Source organism: Panthera leo, chromosome B1, assembly GCF_018350215.1.
Source record: "Panthera leo isolate Ple1 chromosome B1, P.leo_Ple1_pat1.1, whole genome shotgun sequence".
Lineage (NCBI taxonomy): Eukaryota > Metazoa > Chordata > Mammalia > Carnivora > Felidae > Panthera > Panthera leo.
Window position 1 is genome coordinate 84,216,369 of NC_056682.1, and position 26,730 is coordinate 84,243,098.

Consider the following 26,730-nt stretch of genomic DNA (forward strand, 5'->3'; position numbering starts at 1 on the left):
TCAGCTGATTTACAGCTTGTACCCACAAACTGTGAGATCATAACCTGAGCCAAAATCAAGAGTCAGAGAGGCTTAATTGACTGAGCCACCCAAGTGCCCCTATGATTTTCCTTTTTTAGAGACTTCTAAAAACCTCATGGCCAATTTTGTGCTCCCTCTACTACAAATGGATAGCATTCTTTAATGGGTCTTTTTAAAAAATACAGTGACCTCATTCCTAATTTATTTTTATGACATACTCTTGCATTTACTATTTCTTTCCCACTTTTCATTCTTGATATCTTTCTGAATTTTATGTATTCATTTAAACTGCCTTGAATTCTTTTTAAAACAAGGCAGGATTTAAATACTTAAGAATAAAACCACATAAAACATTCTCTCTATCCTAAGCTAAAGACTTCCTAAATCTATTTTTAACACTTGTCAAATCAAGTTGAATAATACTGATTTACAGTTTTTTCAAACTGAAAAAAAAATCCAGTCTTTTACATCTGAATTTATGTGTTTTCAAAGTGATATCTGTCCTCTCAACTATTTGAGAAAATAATATCATTATATTTTTATATGCTTCAGAGTTTGCAAATCACCTTGACTGCTCTTTTGCACTGGAAAATAGGAATACAATAGATATCATCCTTTGTTCAGTTTCTGTTCCATAATTTAATTTTATAACATGAATTCAGATATGGAATGTTTATAACACAGTTTTATTTGATTTTATGATAAAGACTTTTTTTCCTCTTGGAAACACTAGAACAAAAGTGAGAAAAAGGCATATTAGACCTGTCAAGAGATATTATTTTTGCCAGAAAAGAAGAGGGAAATGCCTGCCTCTTCACAAGAATGAACTGATTTTATAGCAGCTGCTCTTGAAATTGATATATTTCTTTCTCTCTAGTCACAAAAAAAATAAAAATCATTTTCCAGTAAGATAAAAAAATTTCACGTGCATCTATGAAAGGTATGTATGATTAAATATTACATGGTCATAATGCCAGAAGGCACCAGATGCAGTTGAACAGTGCTGTTGTGGGTTCAGCTTGACCACAGGAGAAATGCATGCTTAACAGCCTCTGAAAGCCCAAACTCCAGCAAACGTTTGCTGAGTTTAATCTTTTTTTTTTCCCTCTGTGGTTGGACTTCATAAATACAACTTTATTGTGGATGTTAATAAGTTAAAATTTCCAAGTGAACTGTGTGGTTCCTGAACAGACTGGAGATACTGTACATAATTGAAAATTAATTCTAAATAATGGTGCTTTATTTGGAGATTAAATAAACCTATTTTGAGCAAACAATACAGTTTGATATTTATGTAGTCAATTATAATTTCTCCAAAATGAAATCCTTAAAGTTCTGTTATAAATTTAAACTTTATATTACTGAGGTTATGGTTTGAGATCATAATGGACAATAGAAACAGTTTCCCATTTCTGTTTATGCCAAGTAAAAGAGAGTCATGTTCCTTTGCAGTCTGCTTTATTTAGTTTTGTCATAAATGTGTGAATGTTTATTTTGCCACCTTTGCCCACATCCCTTGAGGAACAAACGAAGGATGTACTGTCTTCATGTGGATGCAGGGAATGAAAGGAAAATGAAAAATACTAAGTATTTTTAGGGGCACCTGGGTGGCTCAGTCGGTTAAGTGTCTGACTTCAGCTCAGGTCATGATCTCATGGTTTGTGAGTTCAAGCCCCGTGTTGGGCTCTGTTCTGTGCTAACAGCTCAGAGCCTGGAGCCTGCTTCGGATTCTGTGTCTCCCTCTCTCTCAAAAATAAATAAATATTTAAAAAGAAAAAGAAAAGAAAAATACTAAGTATTTTTAAAAGCCTTCAGAATTTGAGGATGTTGGCATATTAGTGCTAATAAAAATGGATTTGTGTATATGTTTTTAATTTTAAGTTTAATTTGGAAGTCAGCAATTGCCTTTTGAATATCCTTATCTCAAGCTAAATTGGAATTAGTACATTTTGCCAATATATTGCTAAACTCTGCTAATTTCCTTCTGGAGTTTGGTTACTAATAGAAGCAAAATTTTGATTTAACTAATTTTATCACAATAAAAAAAAAACTAAAAGAATCTTGAAAGAATCGGAGCCTATGTGTTTGACGGATAGAAGAGAAGAAGTAGCTTTCTAATTTGTATGGGGGTTGACGAAGTAAAGGCATGCATCAGCTTTCATTTCTAACTCTCATGGCTGGGACCCCTTGACCACTGTGGATGGTGAGGGCCTTCCAGGCAGGCAGGGTTCTCTTCCCCTTGTAGAGGGAAGCCTTCTGCTTCTGCAGATCATCTAAACTGAATATTTTCCCCAGCAGCTAAAAGAGAAAGTTGTTACAAGGAAGATAGTCTGCACTCCCCATAGATGTTTATTTCTCCTCCATGAAAAAGGCTAGGTAATCTGATATTCTTGCCCTGGCTCTGCGAGTAAAGAAATAGTAAATTACTGTTGAAGCAGTATTCTTTATTCACATATAAAGAAATATTTTGCAGCATTATCATCCTGTGGCCTTTCATCTCCATTGATGACAAGATACCTAAAGGCAAAATATACATTTCAACTTAAGATAAAAATTTTATTGAAGAGTCTGAACATGTGTGGTTAATATTGATTTTTTCATTTCTGTCATAAAAGAAGTCTATAAATACGTTTTTTCTGTTAAATCAGTGTTGGAAGGGAAGCTAGATATCTTCTGGCCCAACACCTCACAAGGTCTTATGTTAATGAATATATGCCTAATAAAGTAATTATTTTTTAATGTAGATATTGCTCTTAAGTTAAAGCTAGCCCTTCAGGTAGTTGAGTTTTGTGGAAGGCTTTTTAATGGAAGATTCTATATCTTGAATCTGCTGTAGAGGGGACAAGAGCAGACGTGCTGGAGGACATTCCCTTCTCGGGTCTGAGCTGAGAGAAGATATGCTTCTCTAAGCAACAGTGAGAATTTATACAGAATTATTGGAGCAAGGTTAGCTCTCTAGGTTTGAGGAGATAGTGTAAAACCACTTCAGAGAATAGTCTAAAGCCACATTTTTTTTCACAAAATGAATTTTGCAGCCTTGCAAGACTTATGATCCAAATAAAATAACTGAAATGGAAAAGTGAATTGCAATGAACTTTTTTAATACTACCCTTTGACTTACTGTGAAAGCCAAAGTCCTAATTAGTATGCATATATAATATATATATATATATATATATATATATATATATATATACACACATATACACACACACACACACACACACATATATATGCAAAGTAAATTATATATAAATTATATTTATGTTCATTTTGCTTAGACCTAATTTGGTCTTGTTTTTAAACTGCACTGTATTCAGATGACCCAATCGTTATGACTTGTGAGAGATGTGTTTTTCATACACTACTGTTTCAGCCACTGAATTTAATATTAAGCAACACATTTAATGTAAAGTAAAACAACGATAATAACAACAACAGTGTGTATCTCATTAAAATGAGATAAGTTGAGAAAAGAAGAATACCTGGAAATTGGCACATCAACTGCTCCCAAATATACCAGGCAGATTCCTTTGATCGTTATTTTCATGGGTTGATGAAGGGCCGCAAGCTTTAGGTACAGAATAAAATGTTACTTTTCAAGCTTTCACATTATTCTCCTAGAAGTCAGTTTTCAAACTCCTTCCATCTCTGTGCACTCGTAACTTTTCATATTAGTGGTATTTTAGGACTGTAATATTTGAAAAAGACCTTAGAGATTACCTAGTGACCCTGCCAAGCAAGGCAGGAATTCCTTGTACAATATCCCTGACAGATTGTCAGCTAACCTTTATGTGCACACGTCCAGTAGCAGGGAGTCTGTTACTTGGTGTATCAGCCCATTCTGTGGTTGGACAGTTCTACGTTTCATAAAACTTATCTTCATGTTAAGCTGACATCTGTCACCCTGTAACTTCACCCTGTTAATCTGCTCATCTGTTTGGATCAACATAGAGTAAGTCAGTATCTCTTTCCTTATGTCAGCCTGCAAGTATTTGAAAATGGTTGCTATGTTCTGCTTAATCATTTAAATCCCTTTACGATATAAAAGTAGATACAACTCCTTCTGCCCTCCCTGAAAGATATTGCCTCTCAAAGGCATTGTTTTTGATGCTCTTTATAAATAATCACAAGCAAAATTGCACTTTATGTTCTAAATGTAACATGAAGAACACAAAGTAAAAGAAGAAAAAGGTCCCTCCCTTTTTCTCCATCCTTCCCTCCATCCCTCTCTTCCTTCCTTCTTTCTCTCCTTCCTTCCTTCCTTTCCTTCTTTCCTTTCTTCCTTCTTTTTCTTTCCATTATAAATTGCTTACTGTATACCAAGAACTTTTCTAATCACTTTGCAAATATTTCCTCCCTTAAACATTATTTTAAACCCTAAAGATTAATCCTGTATTGAGGAAACAGCAACAGAGAGATTAAATGACTTGCTCAAATCTTCACAACCAGGAAATGGTAGAACCAGTCCATCTTATTTCAAGTCCACGCTTCTAAGAGCCTAGACTCGCTAGCTAGCTAGCTAGAGCTATCTATCTTCCATCTCTTTGTTCCTGAATACATAAATTGCATAACCCTTATAAAAGAACTTTGTTTCACTGTGTAGTAAGTGAAAACATGTAGTCCTTTGTCTTATACACTGCTGTCTAGGAAGGTTTCTCCCAATTCTATTGAGATAATTGTTATTTTGTAATGAAATATAAATGTATTCATTTTTATCCTTATCAGCATTGCCCAGAGAAAGTATGATGGCCACATTATATCTTTTGTGGGCTTTAAGAAATGGGGTTGAATTTTATAATAGAACACACTCTTAGCCTATGATACCAAATTAATAGGTTATTTAAGGGCCCTGCAACCAAACATTTATATAGCTAAGTAAAAAAATGAATATCTTAAAAATGTATTCCATGGGGCATTTTCTTCGGGCCTGCTGAAATGAAAAATCATGGAAGGTGCAAAACCAAAAATGAGTCACGCATACGAAGCATGTAGCAACTCTAGAACCAATCTGTGGTTGATTGTTACACTAAACCAGACCATAAAGCCTTGACCAAGATTGAAAGTTGCGAGTGAGACCATTTGGACTTGGTTCAAGTTCACTTTGTCTCTCCACTGAACAAGCAGTGCACTGTTGCAAAGAGAAAGGATGTCAGTGAGCAGTTGTGCTTACCCAGCACCTGCTTTTTCCTCATGAGGGTCTGAAGCACAGGGGCGGGAAGTTGCAGGAAGAGATATCACCCCTCAGCTAACTCTATTTTATGTCATTGTTGGGGTGCAGCCATCTCTCCCTCAGAAGTCTCATAGAGGGCATGTTTATAGAATGATGATGATCTACTTCAACATGGGCCTGCATAGGCTGACCTTGGTTGACCATAGTGCTATTAATTATTTCTTCTTATTTGGTTTATTTTTTTCCTATTAATTATTTCTTTAAAAAGTATTTCATTCATCATAAAGAGGAGATGGCTCTGAATATTCTCTTACATCAAGGAAGGAAGCATGTTTGAGTGATTATTATTTACCAAGAATCATGCTTCATATTGAAGATACATATATGAATATGATATATATCTGGTCCTGGAGAAGCTCAAAGCCTATTAGGAGAAAATCACATACAAATAAATAATAACAGATTAAGTTTTTTATGATATTATGTATAAACTGCTTTTGGAAACCAAGGTAAGGGAGTAGTTAATTGTCAGAGGGTATTGGAGGGATTGTGGGCACTGTTAGGACTGGTAAGAGAAGGTGACCTTAAGTTGGTATTATTAGGGGCAGGTAAAAAAGAAAAAAACACATTCCACCCACAAGAGACTATTAAACTATTAGGTACTCTAAAAATTTCAGCATGTTTTGCTAGAGGCTTAAGATTGGGGTATAATGGCAATAAATATTAAAAGTAGATCACTTTATCAAGTTATGTTCTCTGAGAAAACCATGACGTTAAGAAAAACTAGAGAAGTGACTTTTATAAGTATCCAGATTTAGGAGCCCTTATCCCTCCACAAACACATTGGTTTCCTAGGTGATTCTAACCTGTCTGCATTTTTCTCCTTTGTAACTGGTTTCATCAGACTGAGGCATTTGGGCTCACAATCTGTGACGCAATCAAAAACCTAATCTCTCCCATTGGTGTCAATTTTAGTTGACCTCCTCCTAAGACTCATAAACACCATTACTACTTAACCCGAATGAACCTCTACCCTTTATTCCTAGAATGAGAGAAAGTTGTGTTAGAACCAGATATCTTACAACAGATACCATAAGTTGGTTTTGTCCAAGAGCCTTCCCCACTGGTTTTAATATGGGATTAAAGTGTTTCAGTGATATTAAAATATACTTCTGCAAAATAGAATTTTATTTTAGGGTTTTGTTTTATTTTTTTTAATCTCAAACCTTTCTTGTCTTGAGTATTTCATCATAATTGTTAAGCAAGAATAGTATATGAATTCTACAGTGCTTTCAACATAATATTGAACTGGAGAATATCTAGCCTTTTGTTCCATTATATGCTGTTGGAACAAAGAACAGATTGGATCTAAAATAGCTTCCTTAGAGATGCTCAAAAGGGAAAAAAGAGGAAAAGGCACAATCTGAGAAATAATAGCCCAGTGATACAGTGATGTTCATTTTAAAATCATTTGTGAAAATGAGGGATTGTTTTTATTTGAGTGAGGCCAAAACTCAGAATTAGTCCTAATTTTCAAGTCTTTTTGATAGTATAAACTGATTAGAAAATCAAATTGGTATACAAATAACTATTACTCTAAATCTCTCTGTTGTGCTAATGAGCTTCTGGTATTTACTAAGGCTAAGGCACAATCAATTTTAATCAAAGGCCTTTATCTATTGAGTAACTAGCATGGTCATGGCCCAAGTGCAGGATCCTTGTCAGAAAGAGTGACACTTGGCTCTCTTGAGGGACCTTGACTCAAGTGGTATTTTTATATACTATTCTTTAGTATAAGGCACATTCGGTACGTAAAATATGTTCCTTGTCCTAAAATAACTCCAGTCTGGTACAAGAGACAGGACATACACAAATAAATAAAATGCAGGCTGCATGTGGTGAATGCCATCTGGTTAGATCCAGAAAGTACTCTAAGTGTTCACAGGAGGCCAAGATCCTCTGACGCTCACTTTGCCTGTAGCACTGGAGTTGAGTCTTAAGGAATAATGGACTGAAAAAAAATTTTTTTTTAATTCTTACTAAATCTTAAGCACTATGGATTCTAGAAATGTTCAATAAGAAGCAAAAAGAGCACTGCACAAAGAGGAAATGGATTTGCAGAAAGTTTTAGGGAAGAAGAAAGCAAATTTTGGTATAATATATGCATTGGTAATGGAATGTTATCAGTTCCGGATTTTACACTTCCATTTCTCTTGCCTGTGGCTATGTAAGAATTTCCATAATCTATATACCCAGGCAAATTATTTCTGGTTTTGCTCAGGAGTCCTTACTAATATTCATGTCAGTACAGACTGACCTCTTAATTTCAAGTCCAACACTGGGATTGCACCCATCAAGTTGTCTTTAACTTCTGCGTTGGCTACTGAGACTTTAACCATTTTTGAATCTTAAGCGGAAATAGATAAATCCAGCCAGTGAAAGAAACTTTGCTTCTGTTCTCACCTTCAATCACTAGCCAACATTGGAGAAGAAGAATAATAAAGATTGTGTAAGTGGCACCCAATGAAGAATTTGACCATAAATTAATTTTCTTTAACTTTAGAATGAGGTAAACAGATTAAAAAAAAAAATAGTGCAGCTAGAAAGAACTTACAATTGATTTTTAACATCCTTATATTAAAATGGAACATTTTTATCATCATAAAGTTCCTGTGAAATGTGCTATGTTTCCTAATTGTTGGTTTGTTATGTGATGATGTATTTATAGGTTTCCATCTGTAATTAGTTATTTCCATGGTGCCTGTCAGTCTGGAATATGGGTACCCTGACATCACAGAACATAATAAACTTTAAGAGAAGAATTTGTCTCCTTACTGTTTTTCACTTCTCCATCATTTGGGTGGTTGACAAGTGAGAGGTGAGAAAATTTTGTGATCATAGCCCTGAGTAAGTAGGACAGGACAAAAGGGGTATTTCAATTGCAAAATACAGCTCAAAGTTGACTTGTTTCTTTAATTTCCTTTTGTCACTAGTATTGCTCGGACTTCCAGAGATTACATAACTTCCACCTTCATCAGTGTATCCTGTTACAACCACAGGCATAATATATTAACATTACCAACCTTCTGCAGATTTAGATTGGCCAATTTAGAACTTGATGCTCTTCACTTCCTTATAAAATGTTTGTATGTCTTTAGGCTTAGTGGCTTCCAGTCATTTTTGGCACTTTGCTACTAAACAAAACATCCAATAGTAGCCACTTTCTGGGACCTGAAGCTTTAGGTTGTCCTGGGAATCAGAAGTCCTTGACACTGACTTTCTTCGTCTTTCTATGACTTACTTCTTTAGTGAGATTAAATTTTTATAGGTAGCATCATCTGCTTCCATTTATGTAGTCTCTATGCCATAAAACCATTTCATCTCATTTCCTAATCAAAGGTTTCTTTGTAAGTTTGGCATTTTGGAAAAGAGATATACCATTTAACATTTTATCTTCTCTGGGGCGCTTGGGTGGCTCAGTTGGGTAAGCCGTCGATTTTGGCTCAGGTCGTTATCTTGCAGTCTGTGAGTTCAAGCCCCGCATCAGGCTCTGTGCTGGCAGCTCAGAACCTGGAGCCTGCTTCTGATTCTGTGTCTCCCTCTCTCTCTGCCCCTCCCCTGCTTTCTCTCTCTCTCTCTCTCTCAAAAATAATAAGCATTAAAAAAAATTAACATTTTATCTTCTGTAGGCTGATTTTTTTTAGGTCAAATTTACTTACAGTAGCAGTGTTTATAGTTTAAGTGTCTCTAATTTAAGAAGAAGCATTTCCAATTCATAAACTATTCATATACTAATTGCTTTTGTTGTTGTTGTTTTTGAAGGATTCATATTACTTTCCATAGAACAAAACTTTGAGTATAAAAGAAACATTTGTAGAAAATTAAATAAGACTTATACAACATTGAACAAATACTATTTCTAAAACTTATGATTTAACATGACTGCTTTGTGATTACTAATCCTGATGACTCAGAATATAATGTGTATAATATGGTCCTTTTGGTTAACTTGAATACCAATGTAATTCCCTTTTTGTACTCTTGTAAAGAATTTAATGGGCATTATCTCATCTAGCCTTAAAGCATTTATAGAATCAGAGAAAGGTGGCACCTGAGTGGCTCAGTTGGTTAAGCATGCAACTCTTGGTTTTGACTCAGGTCATGATTTCACAGATTTGTGGGTTCAATCCCTGCATCAGGCTCTGAGGTCAGGGCAGAGCCTGCTGGATTCTCTCTGTCCCTCTCTCTCTGCTCCTCCCACTCGTGATGTGTCTGTCTCTCTCAAAATAAACTTTAAAAAAATCAGAGAAAGAAAAAAAATAAATTTCCTGCTTGACAAATACCTGCCATACTTTATGAATTTGGAGTTGACAGTGTATTTCCCATGGCCTCTTCTGTATGTAAAGTCCCAAGCCCGTCTCTACCTCAGAGTCACGTGTTTATAAATGACAAGAAGAGTTTGAATCCTTTTCTAGGTGCTTCTTGGGAATCAATGACTTTGTCAATATCCACAGTTGTCTACTTAACCATCAAATCAACTTTAATGCACTCTGCTGTTGAAAATAAATGTGTAATAGTTAACCCCATGATTCCTGTGACTTTGAATTATAAATGCACAGAGTAGGCCCATAAAAAAACATTTATTAAATTAATGAAGCAAAATTAAAAATCTAGAAGGTTCAAACTAGTGAATGGACTCATACACACATACTTGGTTACTCTTATGTCATAAGATGCTTAGTAAGCAATCTTTAGCTGATGATTATAGTTAAAATTAGCTGACTTTGAAGTGTCCATTCAAGTTCAGTAGAACAGATTGTTCTGAATAAGGCAATAAAGATTTAGAGACTTTTATCTATTCCCTTTTTAGAGACCTTTATCTATTCCCTGTTTCAGACAGTACATAATAAAGATTGTGTCCCTTATGTATATTATTATCTCTGTCTCCTAAATACTTCATGCCCAACGATGTCATTATCTGGTTGTGGATATACTTAAGCATGATTTAGAAACCCTTTGTGATTATCCAGCCTCCTGTAATCACAGCACTTGTTTTAGTAATGGATCAGAAAATCTTAAAATAAATGTGGCAAATCCTTAATCCAGGCAAGCACTCACAATTAAGTCAGTTCTCAACAAAAGAAAAAAAAAATATATGACTATCTGGACTGTCTGTGGAAGTATCTAATTTTTACATTACTGTGTGTGTGCATGTTGTGAACTATCCCAAACTCTGTGTTTTCCACCCCAGAGACAATCAGTCTCTTGATCATCATGAACCATCTTCCCTAAGCAACACAATAGGGATAACAAAACCCATTTCAGCCTCAATTTAAGTTTAATTCCCAGATGGAACTTGAAATGAGGCTGTAATGAACTTGATCTTGCAGCAGTGATTATCTCATACATGCATATAAAAGTATTCAGATACAGTAGTGGTGTTTCCAGATACTATTCTGAAGGCATTTGGTTCTATAGAAACAGATGAAGAAACAGAGTGCTATGGTTTAGCCTATTATTACATTGAATAATGTGCATGGGGAAGTCAGCCAGGCTTTGTTGTATTTTATTTATATATAGCAGAAGATAACAGCATATAGCATGATCAGAAGATGTTTTTAATGACCTATAGAACAGCATTTCCATAAGAAGTTTCTAAATTAATGCATAAAAATGTTAGCAAGGTTATCTGAAGGAAATATTTGAAGGCAGAGATGAATGATATATGGTAATCTATCACTAAATACATTTAGTGATAGGTTGATTAGAATTCTAAAATATTTCTAAGAAAAAGTACAGATGTCTCCAGTGTCCAAATAACTCCCTAAAACCATTTAGGCTTTTATGAAGACCCATTTATTCATATGGCTATCCTAGGCATCATTTAATATTCTATTACTAAAGTACCAAATTACATTCTATGGACATGAATGAATGATTGTGCTTACTTCTACAATTTATAGGCCAGAATTCAAGTAGGAATAAGTTAAGCCTCACGGGAATGAGAGAATGGTTGTTAAAGCCATGTCAGAGATAAAAATTGACATAGGAAAGACCTGGATTTGATTCTTGTTGCAACATTCTTGCTCTCTGGTAGAGAGATTGGCAGTTAGTAACTCACTGTCCTCCCACAATTTTCTAGGTCTGGGTTATCTCTTCCATGATTCCTGGGAGAGAAATTGAGGGATTCAGGTAAATTCTGAGTTAAATCCTCAAGCCTATCTAAAGCATTTTTTGAGAAGCTGGGCCATGACTAGAGGTACAATTTTAACTTTTACTTAGGTGAGTATGTGGTGGTCTGCCATTAGGACAAAGAATACAAGACAAGATTTCTGATTTTCTGAACAAAATACCAGCACTGACACCAATATCACTAGAAATAGGCAGATTTCCTTTGTATTAGTATCACAGACAGTCATTATCCACACAGTGTCTGCCTTAGATTAAGCATTACCAGTTCTCACCAGATTCCCTCTCCCTACTGCCTTCTGGAAGCTCACCCTCTGAGTAGCTGCCACAATTCATGTTTCAAAACAGACGTGAGTCAGTCCCATATCATCTTAGGATCTTTTCAGTGGACTGTCATGACCATTCCTCTCCTGGCCTTTTCTCCTTCCATAGCTCTTTTCCTCCCAACCAGCCCCCGAGGTCCTTGAAGACACTACCCTTTGCACACACCATTTGTCTCTGCTGTGTTTCTACGTCCTCGTGCCTCCTCCGCCTATTAAACTGCCACATATTTGTAACATCTACCTTGGATGATTCCTCTTACGTGAGGCTTCATTGTTCCTTTCTCTATGCTTAGTGTTACTGTATTGACATTCCTCCTCAGATCTAAGTATCGATATTGATTCAGATATCCTTTCTCCCTCTTTGAGCCCTGAAGGCTGAAACAATATGTACTCATCTCTTTAGCATCTAATGCAATGCCTGATCTATGGTGAATGATGCGGAGTTAGAAATGCAGAGTTAGAATTCTATAGTAATTGATGGCAATGTTGAGGTGGCATAGACTTTAGACTTAGAGAGTATCTAGGCCAATTCCCTCAAATACCATTTGAGTTAAGTTTCATTTAGTTAAGTTACAGTACACACTGTCAGTTTGTCAGAGCACCAAGCCCAGAACCTGTTTCCCCCAACACTTCCTCTACTGCTCTTTTCCTTGTACCATATGGCTCCCATTTGCCAGAGCCCTCCTTTTTTAATACTCTTCCTTGAAAGGAGCCTTTATTCCCAACAACTGGGTTGAAATCTCTGCAGTAGAGTTCCCATGTTTGTTTAGAAACTCTCAAATGATTATATAGAATTTATAGAAATTCTGGAGAAAATGGGTTATTTGTACATGTCTTGTCTCCTGGAAATGCTTATATCTATAGCTGTTCCCCAAAGTGGAAAACACAATGCTTATTTAGCACAATAAAATTAATAAGTCATATTTTTTAAAAAATTGTATCTAAAGAATAACAAAAAATTGTTTTGAGGGTTTTTTTTATAAAGTACTTGAAAAAACTTTAAATGTGATGGGAGTCTAATATAATAGTCTATTCTTGATCAAGAAAGATTTGAACATTGATTCCAAGGAAGTCAGAACAGCATATTATTTCAGTATAGTGTGTCATTTTGTACTTTATTTAAACCAAAACCATCCAAACTAAAAAAAAAAAAAAAAAAAAAAAGGAGAGAGAGACAGAGACAATGAGAGCACTGGTATTACCTTTACTTATAATTAAAGTATCCACGTTGCTTTCTTTTAGTGATAGGGTCTAAATGTACATTTTTTTAAACTTTTTTTAAAAGTTTATTTATTTTTGAGACACAGAGAGAGCATGCATGTGAGTGGGGAGGGGCAGAGAGAGGGGGAGACAGAGAATCCCAAGTGGACTCCAGGTGCTGTCAGCACAGAGATCATGCAGGGTTCAATCTCATGATCCTGAGATCATGACCTGAGTTGATGTTGAGAGTTGGATGCTTAACAAACTGAGCTATCCAGGTGCCCCTACATGTACCTGCTTTAAGACAGCCCAATACCAAGTAAAAAGAAAACTTGGACATTTATTCAGCTAAAAATCAAAATAAAATGGCATCTAGTCTAAATATATATACAAGAATAATACATTTTTGTCAAAATTATTTAGATGATTGAATTGATTTTCTACCTACCTTTGTAAGCTATCATGACTTTAGTACATGGATATTAATTTGAGTAAATGGTTTCATTTTCTTTTTGTTTTTTTATTTAAATCCAAGTTAGTTAACATGTAGTGTAATAATGATTTCAGGAGTGGAATTTAATGATTCATCACATATAAAACCCAGTGCTCATTCCAACAGGTGCCCTCTTTAATGGCCATCACCCATTTACCCATTTAACCCATCCCCATACTCACCACCCCTCCAGCAATCCTTGGTTTCTTCTCTGTATTTAAGTTTCCTATGGTTTTCCTACCTCTATGTTTTTATCTGATTCTTCCTTCCCTTTTTCTATGTTTATCTGTTGTGTTTCTTACATTACACATGAGTGAAATCATATAATAGTTGTCTTTCTCTGACTTATTTTGCTTAGCATAATACCCTCTAGTTCCATCCATGTTGTTGCAAAATGCAAGATTTCATTCTTTTTGATCACTGAATAATATTCCATTGTGTGTGTGTCTATGTATGTATATATATACATACATACATCATATGTATATATGTATGTATATATATACACACCACATCTTCTTTATCCATTCATCGGTCAATGGAAGTTTGGGTTCTTTCCATACTTTGACTATTGTCGATAGTGCTACTCTAAAATTGGGGTGCATGTGCCCCTTTAAATCAGCATTTTTGTGTCCTTTAGATAAATACTGAGTGGTGCAATTGCTTGGTCATAGGGTAGTTCTTTTTTTAATTTTTTGAGGAAATTCCATACTGTTTTCCAGAGTGGCTGCACCAGTTTGCATTCCCACCAGCAGTGCAAAAGGGTTCCCCTTTCTCCGCATCCTTGCCAACATTTGTTATATCCTGAGTTGTAATTTGAGTGTAAATGGTTTAGTTTTATTTAAAAAAAAAAAAACCTTTTTTTTTTTTTTTTTGAGAGAGAGTGCACGCGCACATGTGCACAAGCAGGGGAGGGGCCAGAGAGAGAGGGAGACACAGAACCCGAAGTAGGCTCCAGGCTCCAAGCTGTCAGCACAGAGCTTGATGAGGGGCTCAAACCCACAAACCATGAGATCATGACATGACCTGAAGTCAAGTCAGATACTTAACCCACTGAGCCATCCAGGCACCCCAGTGGTTTAGTTTTCTAATTAGCCTGTGGCTTTAAACTTATTTTTCTGAACTCTTATAAGCCAACATTTCCTAGTTCATGTTCCTCTGAAAACTAGTTACCTTTATGAAGTTAAATAAGTGTTCCAAGAAAAAAGAAATTTTTCTAGTCTGTATGTCCTCAATATCACAATACATATTATGGGACATAATGTTAAAGTATTATCAGAAGTAAAGAGTGAATAAAACAGAAGTGTATATTTCATTGAGTAATTATGAAGTGAATACCTGAGAAACAGCTGCCTACGACCAAGAACTAGCATGTTTTCAGCTCCCAAAAGCCCCCTACCTTTTTATATATTAAAGTCTTGTGAAAATTCTATCATAAAGAAAATTAACTTTTGTTAGCACTGCATATTCATCAATACTTGTGGAACACAATATGGTAAAGTCTGTCTTAGGAGATGAGGCAATTTAAGCATAGCAAATTTGGGCCAGTAGATAAAATAAAGGCATTACATACAAAAAAGAATATTTAATGAAATTATTCAATGCATTCTTCACTGTAGAATTTTTCAGGGAATTAATGTTATTTTCTAAATATGTGCCTATTTATGGAACAGTAGAGGGAAGACAAAGAAACCTGTGTATTTGTTTTAATTGATACCTATATGCAATTGCTTTAGTTTATATTTATTAACATAGAAGAACATGGATTGTGCCTAAGTAATCAGGTAGCAATTTCTGAGAAATAAATTTTAAATAAGTAATTCCTAGGGAATAAATAAGCTAGTTTAATAATAAAAGAGTAACATCAATTCCCCTTTGAAGTATTATGCATTTTAATAATTTAATTTGCATCAAACCTCTCTAGTTATCATTATCTCAATTATAAGGGATTGAATATTTATAATTACCCAAGGTACAAATATTTGAACAAAAATCTCTGTATATATTAATGATTTTTGATTGAAAATATTATAACAAAACATCATCAGAATTAAGTGATTCTTTCAGATAGACTAAGATGAATTATAAGTTTGAGTCACAGTTCTTTTGTGTTATATATGTTAAATTAGGTGTGGACTAGAAGCATAAGAGAAATAAGCATTATAAAATGTGCAATAATAAAAGCAAGAAAGCAATATTCTACAAGTAAAACATCTTTTGGTTAAAAAGTATCAAACTGTTTAATAGCCCATCCAATTTGGATTTGTAAAATTTAGAAAAATATTTAGAGAAAGTAATTATTAGTATATATAAGTCATAAGAACAAAATACTATTAGAAGTAATGGTTGAATACTCTTTGAAATCACTACTGTGGACTATAACTTATAAAGATTAATCTGTGTTACACTGTGGGTTTTTCGTAGCCATTAATAGAGATCTTGTAGATTATTTCATTGTCATTTATTCAATATATTTCAATATGTATGACACTGATAATTATAGCTACCATTTATTGAGTACTTAACATATGTGAGACATACTAAATATATTATTGGCATGCATGTTTAAGTGTGTGTGTTTAACTTTCATGTTAACCTATCTATAATAATACTATTATCATCCCCATTTGAAAGATGACAAAATGGAAGTTTAACTAAATGATATAGATTGTCCAAATGACACAGGTAGCAAGAAGCAAAGCCAGATTCAAGCTAGGATTGTATGACTTTAGTGCATAAACACCATGCTATATATAGATACAGAATTACCATATACTATGTACAATGGTATCGGCTGAGAATTTTTTTAAACTGATAATTTATACAATTATAGAAATGTATAGGCTTATAATCTATATTTTAGTTTTTAATCAACCATTTACTTTTTATTAATCATTCTCCAATGGGAAGTATTTTAAGGGAATGAGAGTAACAGCTAATCCCTGTTTTACTAGAATGGAATCCATTGAGACGCAATCCTCTGAAACAAAAGGATAAGTGTCCTGATAAATCTTGGTTTCATACTTCTATATAGGAATCTTAGGTCATTCATTACTAGATTAACTTTGAAATCTTATACATAAAGTCAGTTCCTCGTGATCCCCTAAACAATTTCCTGGAAGCTAGTTTTCAATGAATTACTGCCTTTTATTTAGAAAAATAATTAAAAGAACAAAAGTAAGTATTTTAGCCACGTGATTTAGGACCTCAACACCACCATCTGACTAAAAGTAAAAAAAAAAAAAAAAAAAATCAGCTCTTTAAATCAATGGCACTTCACATGGATATGACCCATAGACCCTTTGTTAATTGATTGGTTTGGAGTAATTAGATATGGCATCTGGATTGTCTTCCATATTTCTTGATACTTTGTATTTTAATGAATCTTGAAAATTATCATTTATATTTTTGGCCATAAAATTAACTCCTGTCTATTGATATAGTCACCTTTCTGGAAAGAAATATATGCAATGTCTACCACAAAACCACAAAACTCACATTTTAGCCAACTACAGCTATTGTCCTAAGTCTTGAGTATCAATCATAGTTTATATGGTTGGGTTTTATTGATGTTTTTCTTCATTTTATGTTTTTCCTTCAGAATTTGTCATACACAATACACACTTCTTGATGTGCTCTCAACTGTTGGTATTACTTTTTAATCCCATATTTTCCTCCTGTCCCTTTGCAGTTTGACTTCCAGTCCACCAGTCCACTTAAACTGGTGTCACATCACAGATAACCATGTCCTTGTCAAAGCCAGTTATGTAAATAGCAATTGTGTTAGACACTGTGTCTCAAACCTGAGTCATACATTGACCTCCTTAAGAAGGAAGAATTACTGCATACCTTCTTCTTTGACATAAACTATTTTCAGTATAATTTTACTTAGATATGCCCAAACATAAAACCAGGTACAAACACCCTATGCCTTTAGCTCTGATACAACTGTAGAGCCAACACAAATATACAAATGACATAACAAAACCAACAAAATTTGAGTTAGTACGATTTGTTTATTATGATGTGATAGGATTTTGCTGAAGTTAAATTACATATGGCAACAGTTTTCGGGTTGCCTATGTTTTCTGTGCTGTATGATATACTTCTGTCATGACTGTTTTTCTTAAACTACTATAAAAACTCTTTGGTAGTATGTACCATTATTTCAGCTTACTGCCACTTAGCTCCAAAGCTTCATGAGTGCATTAAGGCAATTTCTGTTGTTCTCTCACTGTCCACAATCTAATAGTTGGGGCCAACGTAGTCGTCATAAACAATTACTCAAGTGTTAACTACTCTTCCGTTGACTGGAACCTGTCATGTCTTCCCCTCAATGTGTCTTTTGGCTTCTGCAAGTTCTCTCTGCCACGCTGATCCTCTCTAACTTGCCTTACAACTTAATTATTTCAATGTCCTCTTCACTGGCTTTTCTGCTTCCAATCCTTAAACTTCAGTCTACCCTGCAGAGTATTTTTAAACTAATCTTTCTAAAACCCAAGTACACCATGTAGTATATCATCATTTTATTTCATCTCCTTGTCACACCATGCCCTGTTTCTCCCACTCATCTTTATACACTTCTCTCAATTAAATACCTGCCCTTACACACTTGTTCAGCAAACATGTAACAGCACACAAACATATCAAACACCACACATCCTTGCTTCTGTCTTTTTTTTCTTTTTCTTTCTTTTTAATACTTAATACTTTAATACTTTTTAATACTTTAATACCCTTTAACCCTCCTTCTCTCCATCTAAGTCCTGCTGGGGCTATAGGCATAAACCAGAGTTATCCTGGGCATGCTGGGATGTGTGGTTACCATAAGCCTAAAATCACACTGAAAACTCTTTAGATTCAAAACCTTTATTTCATTTATGGCAAATACTACATTTTTTTTTCTATAATTGTTCTGAATATGTTGAGCTATCCTAGGTAGACCATAGGGCCATGTATGCAGGTACTATAATCCTACATAGTTTCTTACAGAATGAAAAATGCAGAAAAGAAGGTATAGCACATGTTAAGAGCATAGACTTAAGAGTCAGAGGAATGGAATTCAAATTCTATCTCTACCTCTTATTGCTGGTGTAACCTTGATTATTTCTTAGTTTTTCCTTTTGTAACATGGATCTTTGTATCCACCTCTCAGTAATAGTATGATGGTTGAAGGGGATCGTTAGGGTGAGGCAATGGGCCTTTTTGAATTAATCTGTATTCAATAAATGGTAGCTTTTATTACTAATGTTCTGTGGCCTTAGCTGATGACTTTATGAATGTTATATGAAGCCATCCATGAATTTTCTTTTTTTCCTGGAATTCTCCATGGCTTGTAAGTTGGAGCAATAGCAGCTATAGTAGCAGACTGAGAGAGGCTAACTCCACACCAGAATTGTCTAGAAAAAAAAAATCAAAATGCCATAGGGATTGCCGGGAAGCAGAGAGATCAGGATGAGTCATATGCACGGTATCCAGCTCCACTTCCTCTCAACTCTGAGAACATTTCCTTACAGGAATGTGCTGGAAACCACGTCCTCATAATGTATAAAATCTGAGTGAGAGAGTAGCTCCTTCCTCTCTGTTAGGGATGGAGCTAGAGAGGAGGTTCTGTTTCACTGTGTGAGAGCTGAAGAATATCATTAATCTAATTGTTCTGCACACAATCCCAGCTCTACACCCCATGGACTACTAATGAGATCCTTGTTCTCCTCTGGAGGCCACTGCTTTCTCATTGAAAAATGAAGGGGTTGGACTGGGTGATCTCTAAGGTCCCTCCAGGCTCCAACAATCTGAGTCGAGGAAAATATTTAAGCAAATTAGAGGGACCCTAAACAACACAAAAGTAGAAAAAAAATACCCTTTTTCTGAGCTTTGTGTCTTTGCGTCTTACTCAATTGAACAGAAGAGTCGATACAGAATGTGATTTCTGACTGAAGAGCAACAAAGCACAAACCAAATGGATAGGAAAACAAAAAACAACAACAACAAAAGCTGTGGTGTCCTAAGAATTCTCTTGGTTCTACTACAATAAAACTACTGACATTTTTTATTTTAATCAGAAAAGTTAACTGCAAGCAATTTCCACAGTGGGCTCTGAGTGATATCTTGTACTCTCCCTGATAACCTTCTGTTTGGCAAACAACACGGCCATTTCAAGACTTATTGTGGAAAATTGATGCAAATTTCAGAAATGATGAGTCTCTTAGACTCAGATTATCTGCATCAGTGTAGTGACAAAAGGGACAGAGAAGGGGGAAAAAAATATGTCCAAGATAAAATACTTTCTCCTGGGTCTTATCATTTATAATTACTACCTCTGTCTGTAATTCATATAAGGCAGTTTCCCCAAGATATTGATTCACTCCACCCCCTATCTTTCAGATATGGTCTCTCACTCATTTGTATTTCTTTTGCTTTACTCCCGACCTTTATAACTTTTCATCTGGATCACTGCAGTAGTCTCTTAATTGTTTGTTCTCTTTCTTCCAGTCCCTTACCTTCCAGTCTAATTCCTGAAGTTCAGCACCAACCATGTCACTCTCTGCTGCTTAGAGAGTGGAGCAAAATTTTTTAGCCTGAAGTTTAGGGGCCTCTGTTGTTTCAGGATCAATAGAGTTTTCCCACCACATTGCCCCTCCTCTTTTTTAATCCTCTTAGACTATAGTCAGTGTACACAATTGAAGGCACAAAGTCAGTACTCGAAGAGTGTTAGATAGATAGATAGATAGATAGATCTCTTAGAGTTTTTAACCTACAATTCCATGAACTTACTTCATCACAGATATCTTAGAAAATGTTATTTTCCTGTTGCATTCTATATCCTTAGAGAGGCTGAGGGGTGCAGATCAAAAAGGGAAATTAATCAAGATCCATAGTCAAGCAATGAGAACTCATTTGGGGATGATATCATTTTAAAACAAGAAAAAGAAGAAATACTCAGCATTAAGCAGAAAAACAACAGGAAGTAAGCCTCTGGTCAGTAGAAAACAGCTGAATATCTTTTAAGATGATTTATTAACCCTGAATAGATACTGAAGTTCTGGGACACCAGTTATAAGGCTTTTCCAATGACCATAATCAGGAGTCATATGTTGGACACAAAATCTAGATAATTAAAGGTCATTACCAGTATTAGAAATTAAAAAGGATGGAGAATAATGTATTCTAGTATAGTCATTTTGATAGTCATCTGTATGGATAAAATGCTTCAGGTTGCTAGTCCTTATGTTTATACATCACTGGGAGGCTTCCCCCCACATAAACTTACAAAGAAAGAATCAGTTCAGGAGAAATATATGCTGTTTGGAAATTTGTTTGTGAATGTAAAATGTAAACTCTTAAGACCAATGACATTGAGCTTCAAAAGTATATGCAAAGATGCCACTCCAAACACACCATGGGTAGCATAGATGTTCTAATTTATTGTGACGTTGATGGTTAGGTGATTCAAAATTTAATCTTGGCTTTATTTGCTTGCTAAACCACTGAGAATGTATTGCAAGAAATTCTGATTGTGTCACAAAATGTAGAGAGGTGAAGCTTCTAATTTGGTCACTTCCCCACATTCTCCTCCTCTGGCACCCAGACATCTTTATCTTTAGTTCCACATTCAGAGAAATCAGAGAATGCTTTAACAAGCCCAACTTAGTAAGGACTTTTTTTTTTAAGGACTTTTTGATAAACAATGAAAGATCCCTATTTTTTGCCTGGTCTGTAACCCATAAACATCTTTTTTTTTTTTTTTTTCCTGAAAAAGCCAACTCTCCCATATTCTTGAATCTTCCTCTATCTCCTTTTTCCTTTGCACCTCCAAGCATACTCACCTCACAAATCCTGAAGCAGTTTCATCTTTGAGTCTCTTTCAGACTCTGTGCTGACTTTCTTCTTCCTTTCTACTCATGTCAAGGCTCTAGATGTAGTGGTTGAAATAGAATAGACTGCTGCCTCCCATTCTTCACTACTCATTCATTTGTTGTTTGTAAACTGACTTCTGCTCTTAAAACTCTACTAAAAGTCCAAGACTACAAGTCACATGATTGAATCCAGTGACCTTTATTTATTTTGCAACCTCCTTGCTCTGGCTGCAGTATTTGACTCATTGATTACACCTTTTTTCTTTGAATCTGTGGGCTGTTTTCTATATCACTTTTGACTCTCAGCCTCCTTTCTCACAGGCCCTACAAATGCAGGCATTCCCCAGAGTTCTGCCCTCAGTCCTCATCTCTACTCATCACATACTGTACACATGGGTGACTTTTTCTAATTAGCCTTTTTTTTTTTTTTTTTTGCAGTAAACTTCCAAACCTAGGGCATAGAACTACATAGTCTAAATACTATCTAGACCTGTCTTTCATTGTACATATTTAACTAAAGACCTGCATCAAATATAGCATACTTGAATAGAATGCACTTTCCTCTAAAACCTAAACATACTGTTTTTACTCTTCCTCTTCTTGATCTTCCCCTATCTACTCTATTTTTCAAATTATTTCTGTTTTAGAATCTGGAACTTCCTTACCTTTACCCACTCCCAAGTCCCAGCTGTCATTTCTCCCCTTGACTATTATGATAGCCTCCTAATTGGTCTCCATGCTCTCGTGTATCCCATCCCTTTTGCATTCCTGGCTCAAACCATCCTTCTACTGCCACCCTGGGTGATGCTACAACACACAGCTAATCACACCACTGTGCTGCTCATGAGCCCGCCCACCACCCAGAGAATAAGGTCTAAGTTTTTGCTGGCAACCACAAACATCTGTAAAACAGCCCCATCTTCTTTTAAAAAAAAACAATGTAGCTGAATTTCTTATTGCAAAATACGTGTTTATTTTTAGGAAATATCTAAAATAAGTAAGCAAAAAAGAAAGAAATTCATTTTGGGACACCTAGGTGAATCAGTCAGTTAAGCTTCAGACCTCAGCTCAGGTCATGATCTCACAGTTTGTGAGTTTGAGCCCTGCATTGGGTCTGTGCTGACAGCTCAGAGCCTGGAGCCTGCTTCAGATTCTGTGTCTCCCCCTCTCTCTGCCCCTCCCATGCTCATAGTCTGTCAATAATAAATAAAAAAAGGTTAAAAATTAAAAAAAAAAGAAATTCATTTTCTTTGAAAGTTAATTGTCTTGCCTTTATTGTTTCCTTGCTGCCCCATTATTATGACCAAAGCAGACTGTGGGTCATTCCCAAGTGTACCGAACATTCTCCTGTCTCCATGCCTTTTCATGTTATCTATATTCACCCAACCTCACCTAATTTCTGGCCATTGAAATTCTATTCAGCCTTCACTGTCCAACACAGAAGTCTATTTCTCTAAGAAGTCTTCTCTGACTTTTGAATCTCTGTAGCAGGGGTTAGTGATAATATATGTAAATTATTTTTGGTTATGCCTGGAATTTATTCTTCCTTGTTGTATTTCATATTTTATATTCTGCCTTTTTCAAAGTTATGTAAATATTATTGTTTTTAGCCATGTACTTGTATCCAAAAGCTAAACTCTAAGATTCTCAAATGTATCTTACTCTCTTTCATAGGATTTTCATAAGCCTTCAGTTCCAGGAGTTGATAACATAAATTGTAGCATCATACTATTACACTGTTTGCATGGGATGGTGAAAGTAAAGGGAAAATTGGAAAATAAAAGTGGGAAAAGACTGACAGGTGGTAAAAGAGACAAAACCTGTCCTAGAGGAGATGATGAAGTCTCTGTGATAGTTCCAGGAGCAAAAACTAAATGGATTCTTTTGGAGGTTCCTGTTCAAAGAGTTGGGCTTAAGGGAATGTTCGGGAATACACAACACTCACAATATGGTGGTGTCTGATGTGGAGCTAGCTAGTTCATACTCAACTCTGTCCATTTCAGATGGAACACCATCTCTGAGAAAGATTGACAGGATTCATTCAGTGGAAATGGCATTGGTGGGAAGGGATTGAAACCTGGGAAGCCCAACAGGGTCTGGAGCAAAAAAACGTAGTTGCACTTCCTCCTTGAGATTCAGGAGCTTCATTCTCAGGGCTGAGCGGTTGAAAGTATTTCCAACTCCCTGCAGATGGAAGGCATTACTTTTGTTTTGACAAGCTTGGCTCCCTTTGGGGGGCAGCTGGATTTTCATTCTGTAAGTTCTCACAGTGCATTTGCTCTGCCATGTGTCTAAATGGATACATCGGATTTTGTGAAACTGAACAGAGGGGCCAGAGTGGTGAAGGCAGGAAAACTGCCTCTGTTAGTACAAGGGCAAGGTCATGGTGAACTCATAGGCTGCAGCAGTGGAGTTGGTGCAAAGTGGTCTGACTGGATACTGGAGGAGCGTGGGATGCTTTACAGAATGTGGAAGAATCTGGAAGATCTGAGGTGCTGAACGAATGTCTGAGAGTGGGTGTGTGTCCTTTTCTGTACTGGAAAGGAAGAGAGGAGATGATTTGGAATGGTAGCAGAAGAAGTAGATCCAAGATTTGACCTTGAAACTATCAGAGGCAAAACTTTTCTTCTGCCCTCTTAGTCTCTGGCTGGACCTGAGAATTCAATTGACATAAGACAAATAGCAAGAAGGGGCACCTGGGTGGCTCAGTTGGTTAAGTGTCTGACTCTTGGTTACGGCTCAGGTCATGATCTCACAGTTTTGTGAGTTCAAGCCCCACATTGGGCTCCATGCTGGCAGCACAGAGCCTGCTTGGGATTCTCTGTCCCCTCTCTCTCTGCCCTTCTCCCACTCACACTGTCTCTGTCTCAAAATAAATAAACTGAAGAAAAAATTTAAAAAACAAACAGGTGAAAAGCACACTTGTACAGGGAAATCCTCACCAAAAAAATAAATAAATAAAATAAAAATAAATAAAAATAAACACCCAAAGAAGTGTCAAAACCTAAATTCTTTTATACTAGGCTGAACAGGGCACCTGGGTTTATATAAATAAACATATATATATATATATATATATATATATATATATATATATATATACACACACACACACACACACACACACACACATACACACACACACACATACACACACTAGGCTGAACGAAGAGAGGCAAAATATATGGGAGTGGGAGGAGTTAAAGGAAGGAGAAGTGATCTCATCTAGGTCTATAGCATAGAATTCCTTATAAGGAGAACTGAGCATTGAATCCCCATCTCTGGCATTAAGAACGTTTGCTTCTCTGGCACCTGGATGGCTCAGTTGGTTAAGCATCCAACTTTGGCTCAGGTCATGATCCCACGATTCGTGGGTTAGAGTGCTGATAGTGCTGGGCTCTGTGCTGATAGCTCAGAGCCTGGAGCCTGCTGGGGATTCTTTGTCTTCCCCTCTCTGCCCCTCCCCCACTCATGCTCTGTAGCTCTCTCTCCCAAGAGTAAATAAACATTTAAAAAAAAATTAAAAAAAAAAAAAAAAGGAGAAGGGCTGGAACCAAGTAGCTGCATATCTGGTCCAGATACTCATTGTCCACACAAGAACTAAGATTTAGCAAGGGAGTAGGGGGGAAGACAGAAATTTTATTTATTTACCTATTTTTATTATTGAGAATGTGTAAATTCCTTTAACATAATCTCACAATAATCTTATTGGATAGATGTTAACTTTCTCCCATTTAAAGGAATAAACTAGAAACTTAACCAAATAGGTAATAGAGAGCTGAACTGACTTTCTTTCCTGTTATACATGTTCTAATATTTATTCACTGTTACCGATACCTGCTACATTTTCCAGGCTACTTTCAGAATAACATAGGCTATAATCTATTGGTATATATGGACTTTTATTTTTATTTGAGAGCTTAAGAGTAGTCCATGGAGTCAAGCTCCCAGCTCCACCAGGGGAGCTAACTGGCAGTGAAATTTCCTCCTTATTCTCTGGTGCTTATCAAGAATGGAATCAAAAGTCTGTTTTGGCATGTTAATTTTCTGTTAACTTGAGGATAAAAATTATCTCAAACTCCAGGAGAGTAGCAAACTAGAGCAGTAAGACAATGCTTCTTTATATTTTTAAGTACTATAGCAGCAAACACACTTAGAGAATGTTTTTAGTGACTGGTTTCCTTTCTTCTGACTATTCCTTTGAAGCAATTAAAACTAAGTCATCTTGTTGGCATTCCTGTACAAAGAAAAGCTAGTTACGTTGCATGGAACACAGAAACTGAATTACTAATGTATATCTACACCTATGTACTCATTTCTTGTAGAATTTCCTTATTTATCTGCCCACTAGGGTGTGTAAGATGTGATGTGTTTTTGTTTTGTTTTGTTTCTTTTAAAGAAATTTCTTTAAACAAGCTTCATTCTCTGTTTTGGCTCCTATCTGGCCAGGCTGATGGAAAGTCAATCCTATTATTTTGAGCTTTCTTCTTGCTACAGGACTTACCTTGCACTGAAACTTCTGAAAGCCTGTATCAGTCATTAGCCACTGATGTGCCTATTTTATTCATCGTGGTGCCTTTATGCCCCTTTATTTCATTGCACCAAGCCAAGCTCAAGAAAAGGGAATCTTTGGCAAAGCTGACCAGTGACTGAGGGCCAGCTTGCCTCCCGTCTCTCTCCACCTCCAGTGGTCCTCCCTTCCAGGGGCACCAATGAAGAACAATGCACAAGGTTTCACCCACCCCACCCCCCACCTCTATCCTCTCCCCAACTCCACACCAACTTTTGTCCTTTTGTCCTCCTTCCATTTAGCGCTCTCTGTCTTTCTGTGTGTCTCACTCCACTTCTCTCCCCTTCTCTTTCTCTCTCTCCCACTCTTTTCTCTCTCAACCCTCAAAGGTCCTTTTTGCTTCTCACTGGATACCTCACATTTTCTCAGTCATGAGATTAACAAAGGGCAGATCTACTTAGGTCAGGCAGCTCTTGCTTTCAGCACTGCTAAAATCCCTGGGACACATGCTTTATACTGCAGCCTAAAATATAAGGGAGCAAAACACAAATTAGTGACTCAAAAAATTTTTATTACTGTTTTATCTGCATTTAACAATCACTTGCATATTAGCCTTCTTTTATCCAAATAAAATTAACCTCAGGCACTTCCTCATAAGCTTTTTTTCTTCAGTCCTTTCATCATTTATGATATTTCTTTCTGGACCTCATCCAAATACTCTTCTTTATAAAATTCTAAGATGAAAACTGAAATCAGTTCTCTGATAATCATCTGATGGAAGCAATTATACTTGAAACTCATTATGTCTCTCTCTCTCTTTCTCCTTCCTTTTTTCTTTAAACTTTTTTAATGTAAAACACAGACTTGATATCAAGCCACTTTCCTATCTTTTCTTGAGTTGTTTTTCTGGGCACATGTACTTTTCTTTCTCATCAAAGCAATGTTTAGATACTATCTGAAAGTAT

General features: G+C 35.9%; 1 protein-coding gene across 9 annotated transcripts in view; it reads left to right on the forward strand.

Moving 5' to 3' along the window:
* The window catches only part of INPP4B (inositol polyphosphate-4-phosphatase type II B), a 759,315-nt gene that overhangs the window by 723,704 nt on the left and 8,881 nt on the right, over window positions 1–26,730 (forward strand). The window contains exon 28 of one of the 9 annotated variants that reach the window (XM_042935415.1): window positions 20,229–21,631. The exons of the other annotated variants lie outside the window; for them this stretch is intronic. Within the exon in view, the coding sequence (XP_042791349.1) occupies window positions 20,229–20,277 (49 nt within the window). The 3' untranslated portion in view covers window positions 20,278–21,631. Of the gene's footprint in view, window positions 1–20,228; window positions 21,632–26,730 lie in introns of those variants that run through there. 9 annotated transcript variants of the gene reach the window in all.